Raw genomic sequence first — 17,558 nt, 5'->3', positions numbered from 1 at the left:
CATTTGTAAAAATGCACCTGGGAAATTTTTCATCCTTCATTATTCTCTGTTAATAACATGAAAGAACAAAATATATAGATGTGTTCTTGTCAGTTTATCAGGTTTTTTGCCAGTTTTGCTTTCAGAGACTCTTCAGTGATGGTGTATTAGCTATGAGAACTGCAGATTTTGGGGTTTTGTCTTCTATTTTTGATTTAAAGTTGGAGGAAATCTATTATGACCATATTTAATAATACATTTGCCCCAACCTTGTGATTAAATTTTGCATAGTTCTTTTTGAACTAGCCTATATCTATCTATATAGTGTGCAAGTATATGTGTATATATATGGCAATGAACCATAAACAGGGGATAATTATATGTGCGTGTGTATTCTTTACCAAGGACGGATGCTTTTAAGTTCCAGCAGTACCAGGATTAAGAAGTACTTCACTGCTACTTAATAGCCATGAAACAGTATTCAACCTCAGGACCTGCTATGATGGCTGGCCATTTAAGCAAGAAAATAGTTGTTAGTGTTTTTCCTGTTTTTAAAAGTTTTGGGTTTGTGCATTAACAAAAGTGCATGAAAGTTGAAGGATTTTGTAATAGAGATTGACATCACTGCTGATTTTGAGACAATTGATTTTTTAATCCTAAATGAGAGGTGGTTGGATTGAAGTAATTTTGAAGGGTGATGAAGTCAGTGACTGGAAGTTTGTTTAATGTAATAATGAAAAGATGCAAAGAAAAACAGTATAGTTGGGGACAAGTTAGGAATGCCTTCTATTAATTAATTCTTTACAGATATAATGAGGGAAAAATTATGCTAAATCTGCAAAAAAGAAACAATTCAGAATCAGGACAAGAGCTGCAATGATACTTCTAACTGTGTGGGTGGATAGAAACGACCACATCTTGAGAGTTCAGAAACTCTTGGAAAAATCACTGTTTATTTAGATTACATATAAAGCGGAACTAAAGGTAACCTAGTGTAAGCTGTGAGCAATCTGTGAAGCAAATTTTGGGGTATTTGCAGTGTCCCATCAAGTAGAGATACAGTGACAAATTACAATGAAATAGAAGAGATGTGGTAATTATTTTAGGTAATCTGCAGTAGTTTGAAATAGAGGTGAGAAAACCAAGGTTTTACACAGCTTTTATGGAAAGATAGTAGGAAGAGATAAATGCTTAGTTATAAGTGGAAGTGTTCTCTAATTTAATGTTTCTTGTGGTTTCACTTCTGAGTGCTTTCATCTGTGACCATTGAACCATTCTAACATTTAGAATAATACGGAGGCTTGAAAGGAAATTTTGCATCTAAAAGGCTGATACACTGAGTGGATCTGTAAAACAAGATCAGTTATTTTTTTGAAAGTCAGGAGTTCCGAGTCTTCCTTGTAGACAGAATGGATGCAAAGTAAAGCTGTGAAAGTAATATGAACTGAAAACGTATTTACTATACAGCTTCATTTTAATGTTATTTCTTTTGGCTTTATGGTTATTACCTTGTTCATAAACAATGGACTTCCCTATTTAAAAAAAAAAAAAAAGAATAAAAAATGAGGCAGATTGTGGGGAGATAAATCTAACTTGTATTTTGAGGACTACAATTTTTTGTGTTTTCTACTTCATAGCTATGGTTGGGTCAGTGTTTAGTGGCTAAGTCAAATTTGTTAAAAAAAGTAAAACAGTTTCAGACAGGGTTTATCCACTAGATGAATGGGCATCTGATGTCTTTTGAACTACAATGTATTTGTTTTTCTTTCAAGTTAAGCTATAATAGAACAAAGTAGGAGGAATAAGTAGATGTAGGAAGTTGCACTAAGCAACATTAGAATCACAGCCGTTAAGATTAAGTGCATTACTAATTAAAAAAAAGCAATTAGAACTTTTAACACCTTGATTTTGTGTGTAGCTTCTGAGCAGTTATCCTACCTGTAAAAGAAAAATCTCATCTTATTACTCAAATTTTGACAATATGAAAATGAATTGGGCTGTTGTATATACAGTGTACATTTCAGTTTAGTTTGACACATGCTACTTGCAGCTTTTACATATTTGCCACCTATGTGGTGCATAAATACAAAGAGATTAAACTGAATCCAAAGGTATTTTTCATGTTAACAATTAATGCACAATCTGAAAATGCAAGCTGAGAATTATTTGAAAATTTGTTGTTGTACCTAGTTTTAAATTTGAGCACATGCATTCACTGACAGCTTGGGTAAATGTAAAAGTTAATGTATTTTCCTTTTTTTTTTTTTTTTTTTTTTTTCAATTTATCTACATGCTTATAAGTTAGTTTTAAATTTGTTTGAAAAACATATGTTATTTTGCTTTTTATAACGTTAACCTGTATCTTCTTGGTTTCCTCAAACACCTGAGAAACCTTCATTGAGAGTAAAAAAGTTTGAAAATGAATGTGATACTTTTCAGACTTACAAAAACAGAACTGTAACATTTTAGGAAAAGGAGATAGGAAAAAAGTTAACAGATGGTTTCCCAGACTTTCTACAGGCATCTTTGTTCGTCAGATACTCATAATGACTGGCAATTATAGTTGTTTTTTTTTTTCCTTTAAACAAATTTAGGTTCTTATACAGCAAGTGAGAACCTAATGGTAATATTTTAGTGCTAGGCTTTCACCTAAGTAGTAGCAGAGAAAGGCTCCACATTCTGTTCAGTCCTAGGGTTTTTTAATCCATTTTTTTCACAGTTCAGGTGGATGTATGGAGAGCAGATGTATGAACTGCCTAAGTCTTTAGGAGAATTTAGTTTGCTTGAACTACAAATGGCAGAATAGATACTACGTAGGGTGTACAGATTAATATATTTATTTAAGATAATTTTTTTAATAAGTTGCTTTTTGAAATGGAAATTGTATGTCTTCTCTAAGACAGTCTACCCTTACTGTATAATTTTAAGATCAAATCTGTATACCTCACACATTTGTGAAAACGGTATGTTACTTTGTGCTGTCACATTTTTATTTTAAAGCTCTATTTTCCAGCACTGAAGCCTTGCAGGAAGCTTACGAGGTGTAAAACTAGTTGATGATTAAGTACAGAAATGATTTTTAACTCTTTGAAGCTAGAAACCATCTAAAAAGTATAAGATTAAGGTTTCAGGAGCTCTCAGAACTAGGCATGAGAAAAGATGTAAAAACATCAGTTTACTCTTCAAATAAAATGTGTGTTGCTTTTTGCTTTTTAAACCTATATAAATATTTGGGTTTTGTCTGCAATTCCAGGGCAGCTGAAATCCTCTACTCCTTGGCTTTGGTACAGTCCAGTAAATCTGAGAAGATGAGTGTATTTCCTTCAGTGCATAACTACAAATTGCTGACAGAAGCTAGGAGGAACCTTGGACTCTTTCAGCATCATGATGCTATTACAGGAACATCTAAAGATTGGGTAGTTGTGGATTATGGCACTAGGTAATTAATTATAAATATATACATTTAAATCTCCTCTTTGATTTTTTAAAACCTAAGTATTTATTTCAGAGATACAGACTTGCTATAGTTAGCAACATACCCAGTACTGAAAGTATAGTGGTACTCTACAAGAGAAGTAAATTACATGTGCTGTTTAATTATTAAATATTTTTGTAATCCTATGAAGTAAGAATTTGATGTCCAGACAAAATTTTTGAATTTCAGAAGAAGCTAGGTAGACCTGATACCAAGAGGACTATTATTTTCTGCAGTAATTATTGTATAGGAGAACATTGTATATCTTCCTGTGATAAGCAATGATCAAGAGACATGATAATTCAAGTATATATTTCTTGGAAAATCCCACACCCTCTCTGACCTACCTTTCTTCAGTGTGTGAAATCTTTTTCATGTTGCTAATCTGTTTAATTTGTCTGTTGTTGTTCATTGTTGTTTTATCTGGTGGCTAGTTACTTTCTCCGTTTTGACAAATTACTAGCTACTTTGTGGGATTTTTTTGAAGAAGAGTGTATAATATGCTTTAATCATGAATTTATTCAGAAAATTATTACTTATTGGAATGTTAAGCACTAGTAAATTTGATTAATTGATGTAGATGATGGTAGAGCGTGTCCATTAAATAAGTTATTGTTTCAGATGCCTCTAAAATACTCTTTCTCAGTTTAAACTACTTCATTATAAGTATTTTTATATTCCATAAATTTGTTAATTTATCTATTAAAGCATATGTATAATCAAGGTATAAACATGTGCAATGCACTTGGTAATGAGAGAGTAAAATAAAGACTTTTTTCAGTTTACAAATTACACATTGTTTAAGAATTTGTAAACTTCGTGTCAGTTGAAGCAATGGAAATAATGGTAATAATTTTGTGTTGGTGATTGTTTTTCTTATCCTGCTTAAAGGCAATCTTGACTTTGTGACCAGCATTTCAGGCCTGTCTCCACTACAGATAAATGGAAATCAAACACATAAACCATAAGCTTTCCTAAGATTAGCATTTTGAAAAAGTGTGTGGTATTTTGAGGGTAAACATTTTGTAGCATAACAGTGGGGTGGAGATGTACCTCATTTTCAGTATGCAAGGTAGGAATGTAATGAAATTCAGAATATTTCTTCATTTTCTGGTCTGGTCACCCATTGCAATTGGCTGTTCTTAATTTCACGCTATATAATATCAATATGACGTTTGTTTTTCTGTAAATCAGAACTTTTGAGTTCTTTAATCTTTTTAAATGTTGATGTCATCTCATTAAATAAAACCAACTGAAAACTAACTAAGACTTTAAAATTTTTAACAGGCTTTTCCATTCAATAATGAACTTGAAGAAAGTGATAACCGACTCTGCTCATATTCTTATCCTAAAGGATAAAGGTGCTTATAATTATGACATGTCAACTCCATTCCTGAAGATGGTAAGCTATATTTCTTGATTTTCTCAAAAAATAAAATGTGAACTATGTGTCTTCAATACAGTTTGAGTGGCCAAGAAAAAGAATTAAAATTGCTGCTAATACCTGCTCAAAAATCTACTACTTATCACTGTTCATATTAATTGAAGATATTGGAAAATAAAAAGTGAAAACTTCAGCAGTTAATGCTGATAAAACACCACACATCTGAAGTAAATGGGCTTACGTTGTTCCAGTTTGTGAGTCGCATAGTAAAACCAGGTGTTCTAATTTTCTCATGAGCATAAAGTTGTTGGTGATTTCAATTACATGCATATGATAACAGAACATGTAACAGTATGCAGTCCTGTAATTGGACTTTGCCTATTATTTAACAAACATAGGAAGAGAAAAATTTCCATCCTGAACATAAGCCCAAGCTCAATTTGCAAGTCCAGGTCTAGACAAGACCTAGTGCTTTTTTCCTTAGTTGAAATTATTCAGAACAGGAGTCTACCAACGATAAAGTCAGCAGCAGATGCCCAGAGATCGTGTGAGACGCATTTTACAGTGAAGAGTACCTTGAAGAAACACAGTTGCTAATATTGCTTCCTTTCAAAATTTGTGGTTTCTTCACTTTCCGAACAAAACCTCTATTCTGTGATAGCTAGGTAGTCTTAGAAAGTCTACCTAAGTCCATATACCTGGAATAGAGAGGAATCAAGATGCTTTAATTTCTTTGTGAATAAACATAGCGGGATTAAAACAGTCTTTATTATATGATTAACTCACACTTCTAACATAACTAATATGACATAATTCTCCTGAATTAGATGTGCCAGATGTGTGTCAAACTTTAAATTACTCTTCCAGTCACATATATATTTAAAAAAAAAAAAAAAAGTTAAAATAATTCTTTATACATTTTGGCTTTGATAATATATATTTGATAATATACATGAGCATGCTGCAGGTATGTGCTTGTGGTTGTGTGCTCTGTGTGTGTGTGTGTGCTACAAATATGTAAATTTTTTTCCTGGTTGCAAAGGCAAATTAAATAGGTGTACATCTTCGTAAAGTAAGAATATTTTGAAATCGCTCATGGAATTAAGTTTTCACTTGATTATATTGGAGGATGATCTGAATTATATTGGAGGATGTTTTGATGTTACATTTTACAAAACTGTCATTGTTTCTGTTCTTTATGAGTCTGGATTAATACGGGTGGATTGTAAACTCTGTATTGCAATAGGAGCACAACAAGCCAAATCCACTGTTACCACTGTGAAAGCAGAAATGAAAAAATCATTATTTCAATTAATTTAGTATATATATAAAACAGAAAAATCAAAATGTCATTACAGAAATGGATTATGATTTATCTGTATGATATACACTAACTGCAGCATATCATAAATCTAGGATTTCCACAGTTCTTTGGTTACCACAACAAAAGGTTTATAGTATCGGATTTGTTGAATGCTAATGGGAGAACTTCAGGGTATTTACAAAAACCCTTTTGCAAACCTTGAACAAGTAGAGAGTTCAAAGGCACTTGTTTTGAAATACTGTCATGGTGTTCTGGTGGCTGATGGAAGTTGACAAGAAGAATTGCTCAGAGATAAGCATTCAGAATGAGTGCCAAAGGAGTTGAGAAAGACAAATCATGAAGACTTTAAGATTGAAAATGGCTGTTTTCTTTGAGGGGTGAAGAGGCTAAAAACAGAGACTGTAGCAGCATTCCAGTAGAGATAGTAGGTACAATCAGGGGAAAATTGCCCTTCGTAAAGCCAGAAGAAAGGAATTTGGAAAAGAGGTATGGTGGAAGGATTCCAGAATGACTGCTTGCACTGTGTTTCTGCTATTGTTAATTATTATTATACACAAAAGCATCATGATTTTCTCAGTTGGTAACTGAATACTTTGTAAATCTTGTTTAAGTTTTGCAGTGTCTACATCAGTAAACAAATAGGAACTAGATTGCTTGAAATACAATACACTGAAAAAGAGAAGAAACTTAGAGATCCCTAAACGATCCAACCAATATGATGAGATCCAACCTATGAAAGTAAAGCTATGCAACCATTGCACCATTCCTTTATGTTAGTCTCATTTCTTTGAGTGCAGAAAGACAACTTTCATGAAAGTGGCAATAGTTGGATTTGAAAAACATGATTTTGAGGATGTTTTGGAGTACTGTGTGGAACTGGGAGCTTTGTGCTTTAGTTGCAGTCTATAGTTGTCATCATTATATGAGCTAGTACATCAACAGCTTTACTGTTCTCTTACTTAGACTAATGTAGTAGTGACAGCAATGGCTTTTTACTACCTTTTCTCACTAGAAGTGAGGCCTAGGTCATACTGTATTTAAGAAAAGAGAGAAACTAGTGAAAAATAAGAATTCATCAATATTGTGAAACAATTCTTCAAGTAGTTTATATCACATAAAAATCATACACACACCCCAAATTATGTTTTTGACAATTTTCTTTACGTACAATATAAGGTAACAGTGAGATCTGACAGAAGACCAAGCTATAAATCCTTGTGATAAATATACAGGAGTGTAGGATTTCAGAGAGTAAATTCATAGCAAGAGAAAGTTAATAAAAACATACGATAAGTATTTGCAAAATTTGAAGGAAGTTGGCAATTACAGTGTCTCATATGCAAAAATGAAAACATGGGGGTGGCAATTTAATAGTGGTATCTAATAAGAGACATTTAATGAAAGCAAAGGTTTCTCAATGAATTGGTCAAAGTGAGCCTTTTTGTTTTGTCACTCTGAAGTACTTAGTTTATAAACTTCTGTGGTTCATCGTTCTGTGTAACATGCTAAAATAGGCTTCTGTTTATGGTATAGCTAGCATGGTTTCATACTTCATAAATTTCATATAATAGACAAAGCTCATATATTTTACATTTTAAGTGTATTCAAAAGCAAATTCAAAGCTGTTCTCTTGTAGGATGATGTTCAGTCTTCCCAAGATTCTTTGCCACGCAAGACAGTTATAAAGCTGACAGCTCAACCAAGGTAAATAATTTACATATTACTTAGTGTCTGACATTCTTGTAGCAGTGTGTGTATTTCCACTGCCTAGTAGGTTATTAGGCCATTTCATTTTTTTAACTTTCACTCGAAAGGTAAATTAAAAAAAAAAAAAAATTAAAAAAAGATAAAAAGCTAGTCTGGCATATTATGCTAATACTATTATGTCTAGCTGAAAGCAGACATGGCACTTTAAAACTATAGAAGTTTCTCACATACCAGTAATTCAGCTGCAGCAAGTGAAGTTGTCTGTTTACTTTGTGCTTTTACGGCACTATAATCCTTGGCATAGCAGAAGCAGCAGAAAATTCCAATTAAATATAATTGCATCTGGCTCAAATAACACTTAGGTGAGCAAAACCTTAGTTTTTATAAGGCCTGAAAATCACAATATATAGATGCTGGATTGCCTTTAAAATTCAAGTAGAAGATAAACTAGGACACTGTTTCTCTTAATTACAACTTCCTGATGTATTAAGAGGGCTAACTTCTTTATTTATATATAGTTCGATCATATTCAGTTGAATGTCTTGTCATTTGAAACTGACATCCTGCTATCCCCATTATCATTCAATATCCAGCCTGACATAACTCAAACAATCATTAAGTCAACTAATCCAAATAAAATGAATAAGACATCTAGATATGAGAGATGCTATGTGTGCAAATCAAGTAATGCAAAGTTTTTGCTTACGGAACAGAAGATTTAAGATTCATTTAAGAAGTAGTGAATGCTATTTTTGCTGATGTTTGTATTTAATTTCTGTAGTTCTAGCAAGTTGCAAGCCAATAAAACTTACTTGCCTAATTCATGAAGGTGTCAGACTGTGCAGCAGACTAACTGCTACTGTTAAAAAATTCGAATCAAATTCTTTGGAAAAAAGATCAAAGTCCAATCCTTGTGAGCTGTTGGGGGAGGCTGCCTTCAGTCCTCTAAAGTTAGATTTATATAATATGTATGTATATGTAGTTTTAATATAAGCTTATCTATAGGACAGTCATGTAGAGATGCATACTATGTTTTTTAAATAGGACTTTTGTTCTCTTATTGGAGTGCTAGATAGGTGCTAATAGATTATCTTAAACTTGTCCAAAATGGTCAAAAGCTCAGGTGCCTAGCTATTTATTTAACTAAATTCTAACTTTTTCAAAATATCACCTCGGATATCTTCACTGGGAAAGGATTGTATATATTGTAAATGAACAATTGGCTGGAGGCAAGTTATAATGTAGACCTTCTCTGCCATTTGAAGATAGCTTTTAATGCTTTTACTTTCCTTGCTTAGGTTAGGTGTTGAAATTTCCCCCATGCGCCTTCCATCCCCTGTTATGCCTTTTGTTTACATCCACTGTTCCACTTAACTCTCTGCATAGTATGCTAGTAAGTTTTACTGTGTTGGTGTTTACGCATTTCAGGTATTTGCTTTTTTTTCCTCTTAGTTGTACATTTAGTAGATATACATGTCAAGATTTGTTATTTTAAAATTAATATTATGCTAGCAGCCTTTTGCTGCTGTTCTCTAAACTTGTTTTAACTTACTAAGAAGTTAACTTGCTACATTAGTAGATAGTTGTTACTTTAAATTTGTCTGGTATTGTGAAGATACCATATAGTCATATAAGGTGCAGTTCATGTTCCAAAGACTGTCTAATCAGAATTATGGGATGTAGAATAAAGAGGACAAAAATATGAGGGAGAAGGGGAGGAAAAGGATTACAAGGGAATATTGATATTGCTGCTTGAAAACCTGTTTTTTTTTGTAATGACTTCCTGTTTGGAAACACGTTCAAAGCAATGCTTAAGTGCACACTACTTCATGTTTCATTTCTTGTTAAAATTTTCATTTGAATATTTGTATGTTCAGTTGTTTTCTCTTGTCAAAATGAGCTTGGTCTTTCTAGGCTTCTAACTTTATCTCTGATTGTAGTCTGAATCTCCATTAACATTATTACTGTTGTGAAAAGTGGTCTGTAAGCTGAGGCAGTAACTTGTGCTTAAATCTGGTATGTGAATACTATGACTGTGCATCTGAGTTTTCTAGGTAACCAGTAAAGATGCGAAATGTTAATTTTGGTAAAATTTAAACTCAATTTGATGAATTTATCATTAAGTATTACTGTGATTAAACTTCAGAGTTTGAAGCTTCTAAGACAGAAACTGGGTTTTCATTTCAAATTTTGAGTCATCAGCAGTTTGAAAATCCTGATTCTCATAAAAATTCTATCATTTGGTTATCCTCTATTCATAATAGTCTTTATTGTTCACATCTGTAGCATGAAACCTCTAGATTTCTTCCTGTTAATGTGTTCTAATATACCATTATATGGAATAGAAATTAAGTCAATGTAACTAGCAAGGTGTTACTTTTAATTGGCTGAATATTTAATTTCTTGTAATTTTTAATTTCCATGTCAAGATTTTAAAAAATAGCTGTATTGTAAATTGATTATTCTTATAGAAGTTTGGTTCATATCACCTATAAATTTAGGGGAACACTAATGATGGGAAGCTCATATGATACGGGGTTTTTTAAATCTGATTAATTATTCAAGGATTTCCCTATATTTTTTTCTTACTTTACTGAGTTGATACTGTCAATTTCAAATCAAAACTACTTTTCAACAAGGAAGTAGTTGGTAGTATACTTTTGCCTCTCTCATCCAGCCTTCCTTTTTAGCATTTTCTAGTCAAGAGTTCTCTTCAGGGCTTGTGAAAGTTGTAGTCAGTAGTGAAAACTGATGAGACAGGCTCTACAGGAGAGCTAGAACAACTTGATTACATGGAAAAAAAGAAAAGAGGGGAAAAAAAAATCTATTTCAGTGGTCATTGTTCTAGGACAAAGTAGGTCCAGATGTTGTGTAGTTGAAGTATCTTTCAGACTTATAAGTAGGTACCACTTCTAATGTATTTGGTATTGTTTTCCCCTGCACCTATGCATCTCTTCCCTGTAGGTCTCTGTTGCCACCTTTTTATGAATCTATAGATTTATAAAAAAAAGTAATGTGTTAGTTGCAATGAAAAAGCTATGTATTTTAAATCTTATTGTGACTCTACCTCCTTAGGACAACTAAGTGGTCTTACGATCAGTCTTTTGAGTGCTGAAGTTAAAGCGTATTTAATTACACTAAACCCCTTTTTACTGATGCTTTTCAAAAAATTGTTACTTCCAGCTGAAAAACAAAGCTTTCACATGATAATGCACAACTAGATATGGAACTACTTTTGTCGTGTTCTGAAATTAACAGTTACTACAAGTGTGTCTCGGAGACAAAGCCCATGAGTGTGCTGATAAACTGGATGTTGCATAATACTTCTGTGAGAGCCCTGCCCTTCCATATAACGGTTGTGTCTTGGGAATAGTCTGCCAGATGTCATACTTCTCAAATGGCAAAAGACTTACATTCACCACCGGACTTTGGGGGGAGGGGAAGGGAGTCTGTGTATATGCGGGCTTGAACCTCTTGCCAACCAGTTTAAGCTGTTGGCTGATGTTGAAGGGTATGTCCACACTGTGAGTAGCAAGATTTCCTAGCTATTTCTATCTACAGCATTTCCTGGAGGCATCCTAGAAGGGGAATGTGATATGTGACCCGGTAACTGAAGTGTTTGTACCAGTTGGATTTTGTACTAGTCTTGTTTGGCACCACATAGTTAACCTAGGAGCGAATGAGACCTAACAGTATCAATCACGCTATTTTTGATTGTTTGTTTGTTTGTTTTTCACTTCTGAGCCTTCATGTGCCTGCCTGGGGAGTTTCAGTACTGAGCTCCGTTGCACCCTACAAGCATGGTGTGAGGAATCCCATCTGAACTGAAGATACTACGATAGTGAAAGATCTTTAAAAATCATTGATTTATGATTATGTTTAGTTCTAAACCAATAATACTTATAATTTGCCCCAAAATTACTTTTGTCAGCTAATCATAGAGGAATGGTATGATAATCTTCTTAATCAGTCTAGTTTAATAGTTTGGCAGACACATTTTCCAGTAGTTGAAATATTCAGTTTGCCTAGGGGATTAATTCTGAGTGGGATGCACTATAATCAGTGATTTCTTCACAGATCTGTCAAAGCACCAAGCAGTTTAATCACATCCACCTTATAAAATAAAGTTTAATTTTTCCAAGTAGAGGATACAAAGTAATCTGGGCTATTCTTACTTCCATATCTGTGAGCAAGCTTCAGCATAAAGTTGTAACTAACAAAGTTTTCACTTAAGTTGTGTTCATCCTTTTAGGTCCAAAATTAGTGAACTTTTTTGAGAAATAAAATTCTGATTTACCTTTTAAGATTTTGCAAGTTCGCTACCTTTTCAAGAACGCACTTGGCAGTTATACCCACTTCTTTCTCAACACAGCAATACTACGTAGAAATTAAAGCTATGTTATTAAGTTTAATGTGTGATCAAGAAGTCTTGGCAGAGCAGTGTATATGTTACTGTATTTGGTTGGAAGATGATAGCAAGGATAACATGCCTGAGAAGGAAACTTTGTTGGTGTAATATACCAAAAGGGAAAGCAGTCCTGATGATGTGAAGCAATTGAGCAAAACTTCACACTAAAGCAGCTGTATCTTTCTGAGCTTAGAAGGTGACTGTATTGGGGTAATGTTTTAATAGTCTTATTTGACAACTTTAACTTCGGTGCTAGGCTTTTTGTTTATTTTGACCTGTGTTGACCATATTAATACAACTAATCCAAACAGTTGTCCAATGTAGTTACAAGGAGAGGATGATCTGACATCATTTGACGTTTTAGTAATAGACATTTTAATTACCTTTTATGCTTGCACAAGTTCTGAGGCAAATGTATTCCTAGTTACATGCTGAAACTTTTTTTAAAAAAAAGACCAGTGAAACAAGGGTATTTTCAGTTGTCGATGAGGGGAAAAAATGTTTAAAGAAAACAAGAAAGAATACAGTAATATTTAAAATGAAGCCAAAAATACTTGTGGCAATTTATACATTGTTAATAAACACACTTGTTCGCGGGGCGGGTGGGGAGGCAAGACACAAAAAACCATCTCCATATGCACAACCTTGTTATGTTTTTGTTAAAGTGAAGCATCTGTGTTAGTAACTTTAAGGGAGATGAACAGGATGAGTCATCATTCAATCAAGCCTTAAGATTTGTTTCTTCTGTTAAGAAACAACACCTAATTAAGCACTTGTATTCTCAGCACAGTAGTGCAAGTTGTTCAAAAAATTAGAAAACCCTTTGAAATTACATGTGAAGAGCTGCACTTTCACTTTCCAGTAGCATGGCTACTTAGGCTGAATACAGCCTAATGATTTTTTTTAAATTACTTTGAAGTGTTAATCTCAGTGTTCAGATGCCTGATCAATCTACTAGATTTCAGGTGACATATAACTGCCATGAACATGTTCTGTTTGTAGTAAACTCAAGGTCATTTTGACTAAATTGAATGGGTATTTAAAAAGCATTCTCCCACTTGATTTTCATAATGGAAAAGCTGTTGCAAAGACAATGGAGTGCATGGCTGACACAGACATCTGAATCCTGAAACATCAGTTAGTGTGAACTTGAAATAAATATTTCAGTAAAAAGTCATTCTGGCAGAAGTGATGACTGCAAAACCAACAAAAGCAAAAGCAAGATGTATTCATTTTGCTTTATAGGTGGAAGTTAGCTATGCAACTACCTTTATGATCAAAACCAGTAAATTCTGCATTGACAGTGTCTAAATAGGAGAGGAGCTGAGGGGTGTGGAAGAGTTCACAGTATCTAAATCTCTTAATTGCCACTTTTTCTGTAAGGTCACAGCAGCTTTTCAGAGATTTACATTTTTACTGTGTGTTTTCTACTTCTTGTATTAATTACACTACATGCAGGCCTATCTCAGAACTGACTCCTACTGACAGCTGACATTTTACTAAAAGTTTATCTGGGAAGTCTGAAAACAACAAATAAGCTAAGTAGTGAATGTGTGTTTGGATGTAAGGGGTAGCTCTTTAAAGCCAAACGGTGGTTCATTTTTTGAGTTACTACAAATTTTCATTATTATGTAGAAAAAAACATCTTTGAATTGCAATTAATTGTACTCCAAAGCTTTCTGTGGAATTGATCTTTAGTTTTCAAAACTCACTTTTGAATGTAATGCTTCTGAATTCAAGTTTTTCTAAAAGCTGTTAAATTTCAAACTTTTAAACTTTTAATCATTACTTTTTCAGTGCATAAAAACTGTTATAAATCAACCTTTTCTCAGTTTTTTGATCTGTCTTACTGTTGATAAACCAGTGACGGTCTGTTCTAAATATTTTTTTTACTGCCTGTCTTTGAAATTGCAGTTTCAAAATTGAACCAGTAAATAAGTTGATTCAGTTTGTAGTGTTTGTAGAATCTTTGTAGTTTCTCAAAACTGCACAAATTTAGGAGAAATGTTATATAAAACACAGAAGGAATAGATTAAAGATACTTTGTGGGGAGGGAAAAAACCCTGGGTTTGTTTTTCAAAAAACAAAAAGTTAGCATTATGAAGGAATATGCTAGTAAAGAACTGAATACAACTGAAAGGTCTGCATTGTGTGCATGAACTTGTTAAAGCAGTTTTGGAAGTAGAAGATACACATTTTCAGTATATTAGTATATTTCTATATTATTTCTTTTTTTTTTCCAGGCACTGGCCCCTTCAGCCTTTTTACTGCAGTTGCTTTGAGGCAATACTCTAGTTAGTCCAAGGCTCTCAAGGCACAGACTGAAGTGATATGGCATACTTAAAGTCTTTCTGCTCTTCTGAATCAGATTTTTTTTCCCTTCTAAATGCAGATTTATAAAGCCTGCACTACAAGAGGAACAAGGAAAGGATTTTAGTGAAGGTACTTCCTGATCCTGAAAAAGTCAGGGGGCTTCAAGCCCATCTTCGACTTCAGAACACCTCACAACTTTGTGGTAAAAGTAAAATTTAAAATAGTGCCTTTGGACTTAATCCTTTTATCCTTAATTGGAGAGTAGTTATTTGCTCCAGATTAGGATATGTGTGCCACTATTATTCATCCAAATCATAGGAAGTATGTGTATCTGGCATATGTAGTAGGTACATAACATTTTTTAAGTCTTGTCTTAGGTTGATGTTGGCTTTTTGTGTACTCAAAATTTATATTTCTTGCTGTGGTGTTGTCTGTGTGTATTGTGAACGCTGTTTTCTTAGGGTGTTCCATGGTTTGTTCTTGAGAAAGCTACGCAAAGGTCCTGTTTCCTGTGAGAGTAGAAGGGTGGAATACGTGCTTATCATCTGCCTAATTCTCTGTCTTTTGCATGAGCAATGAATATTGCAGAGATATATCTGCAGATTTCTAAAAAGAGAATTAATGGGAATGTGTGTGTGAGAGATCTATTTTATTAACGAACTGAAAGTTTGACTTTGGGTTTGTCATTGGGAAGGGAGTTCCTGGAGTTATTCAGAATTCTGAAGATAAGACAATGAAACTTTTTTTTAAAGCACAGTATCATTGTTTTTAATTATTTGTATGTTACTCAGAACTGTCAGCCATTACTGCTTTTAGAAAGAATGTGTAATTTTAACATCACAGCTCTATTTCTAAACTACTCATGTAACTTCCTCTTCAAATGCTGTTTTAGCATAATTCCATTTTGTGTTAGTTGAAACTTGTGAATTTATTTATATATTGATAGTATCCCTTTTTATTTCTTGATGTCACTGGTTTGATTTTATCATGAAAAGCTGATCTGGATAATAGATTCTGTTTCCACCTTTGTTTTTATACCTTAAGAAAGCAACACAAATTTGTCTTGTGTGCTTATAGTTTCAAGTTGGGATTAGATTATTAATTCTTCTGCAGGATTTTTGTAATAAACTGGAAAAGATGCCTTATGTAGGAAGAGGCAAAAATCTCAGTATTTGTTCATATATGGTAGTATTTGTTTATATATAGTCAAGATTAATATTCTTGAATATTAAATAAGAAGTATATGATAAAAGGTTTGATTGGATTATAAGAGTTGCTCTGTATATGTAAATGGATTTTAATTTTGTTTGTTACATCGGTGACAGTATTGATGGTCCCAAATTAGGATTATTGAATTTACAAGAATCTTAGCTGGATGTGATACAGAGGACCATATTAGCCTTATTTATCTTATCTATTTAAATAAACAGAAAAATCTCCTTAGACTTTATCCAGTCAATTAAAAACCTCTTGGGAAGGTATCAGAATCTCCTTTTGGGGAGAACTTACTCTTCTCTGACTATGTAGAGGAGTACTGTTTGCTTCACTTGAATTCTTATTAAGCCACCCATATTCGCATTTCCCCAGATTTCATATTTATATCGACAGCATATCAGAGGCTGCAGCTCTTTCATCATAAAGTTTTCCTCACAAAGGACATTTTTATTTAATTAAATGTTTAGGACTCTATAGTTATGAATGCTAATGGTTTCAGAATCTACTGCATCTCAGAGGAGGTGTACATGAAAGCTGTAGCAATTATTGAAACTAAGTGTTATTGAAATTAAGGGTTGTAATATAATTAGGTGTGTTTATGCAGTTTAAAGCATGCTTTCCCTGTAGCTTCATTTGGTGCTCTGAGCTTCACTTGTTACAGCTTTTTGTCACAGTTGATTTTCATAATGTGCAGATTAAATTTAAAAAAAACACTGACCCAAACAAGAATATTGAAGTAGAATTGGCCCCCTTTCTTTAAAACTGGAAACCAAAAAAGCAGACATCATGGCATCATGTTTTAATTCCATACTTTCTTTTAATTTCTAGTTAGTTTGTTATAAATGCATTTTTGCTATCTTCACTCTAGTTAATAGACAGACTTTCTAGTTACCTAGCTATTACTTAAATGTTCATTGATAAACATTGGATATCACGTATTATTCAACTTAGATTCTTGGGTATCCATCTGAGCAGCGTGGAGTTTTATGTGCAAAGTGAGGCCAAAAGCGAGCAAGAAATTTTTTGGTTCAGATCATAAAATCACAATTTTTTTTCTATTTGTATCAATCATGCTAACAGAGTCAAACTTAAATAGATTATAAAATATGAAGTCATACCAAGAACGAATACTCTATATAGGATTAGAATTTAAAACTATCTTGGTAAACTGGAACTAATATTTAATAGTAAAATAATGCAATGAAGCAGACAAGTGGAAGTATTACACACCACATAGAAATAATAACGTGAGGACTAACCAAATAGACATTAGTGAAGCAGAAAAAGTCATTACAGAAGATCAGATTGAGAGAGTTACTGGTATGGTGTCAGAGGCAATTTTGCTTTTGGATGATTTCAGTGGAAATGTTCTGTGTAAAATACAGCTGAAATAATGTGCTATACTCAGAGTGATGAAGGCTTCATCAAAAATATGGTATCTAGTTTTAGAAAATATACTTTGAGAGATAAGACTTTGAGAATGCTTAACAGGAAAACAAAAGCACTAAGTTGAAGAAAGCAACCAAAGAGATGTTGAAAGAGTATCATCTGTTTAGTCTGAAAAGGCTGATAATGAGAAACAGAAATCTATACATATGTACAGGTTTGTTACAAAGAGAATCAGTTGTATTATACTTACAGCAGAAAAATAGAAAGATGTAATTGGAAGAAAATTGTTTAATGTAAAGTAGTTAATAATTTAATTATATTTTTGCAAAAGGGGTGTTTGAGCTGCAGAACGGTATAAGCGGTT

General features: G+C 33.2%; 1 protein-coding gene across 2 annotated transcripts in view; it reads left to right on the top strand.

The window, feature by feature from the left end:
• Positions 1-17,558, top strand: part of MAN2A1 (mannosidase alpha class 2A member 1) — a 123,740-nt gene that overhangs the window by 57,243 nt on the left and 48,939 nt on the right. For both annotated transcript variants that reach the window (XM_042787793.1, XM_032984041.2), the window contains exons 10-12: positions 3,233-3,418; positions 4,742-4,856; positions 7,799-7,866. In XM_042787793.1, coding sequence (XP_042643727.1) covers positions 3,233-3,418; positions 4,742-4,856; positions 7,799-7,866 — 369 coding nt within the window. The remainder of the gene's footprint in view (positions 1-3,232; positions 3,419-4,741; positions 4,857-7,798; positions 7,867-17,558) is intronic.

Source organism: Tyto alba, unplaced genomic scaffold, assembly GCF_018691265.1.
Source record: "Tyto alba isolate M040663 unplaced genomic scaffold, T.alba_DEE_v4.0 Super-Scaffold_13, whole genome shotgun sequence".
Classification (NCBI taxonomy): Eukaryota; Metazoa; Chordata; class Aves; order Strigiformes; family Tytonidae; genus Tyto; species Tyto alba.
Note: the sequence above shows the minus strand (reverse complement) of the source record. Positions and strands in the feature narration are given on the sequence as shown.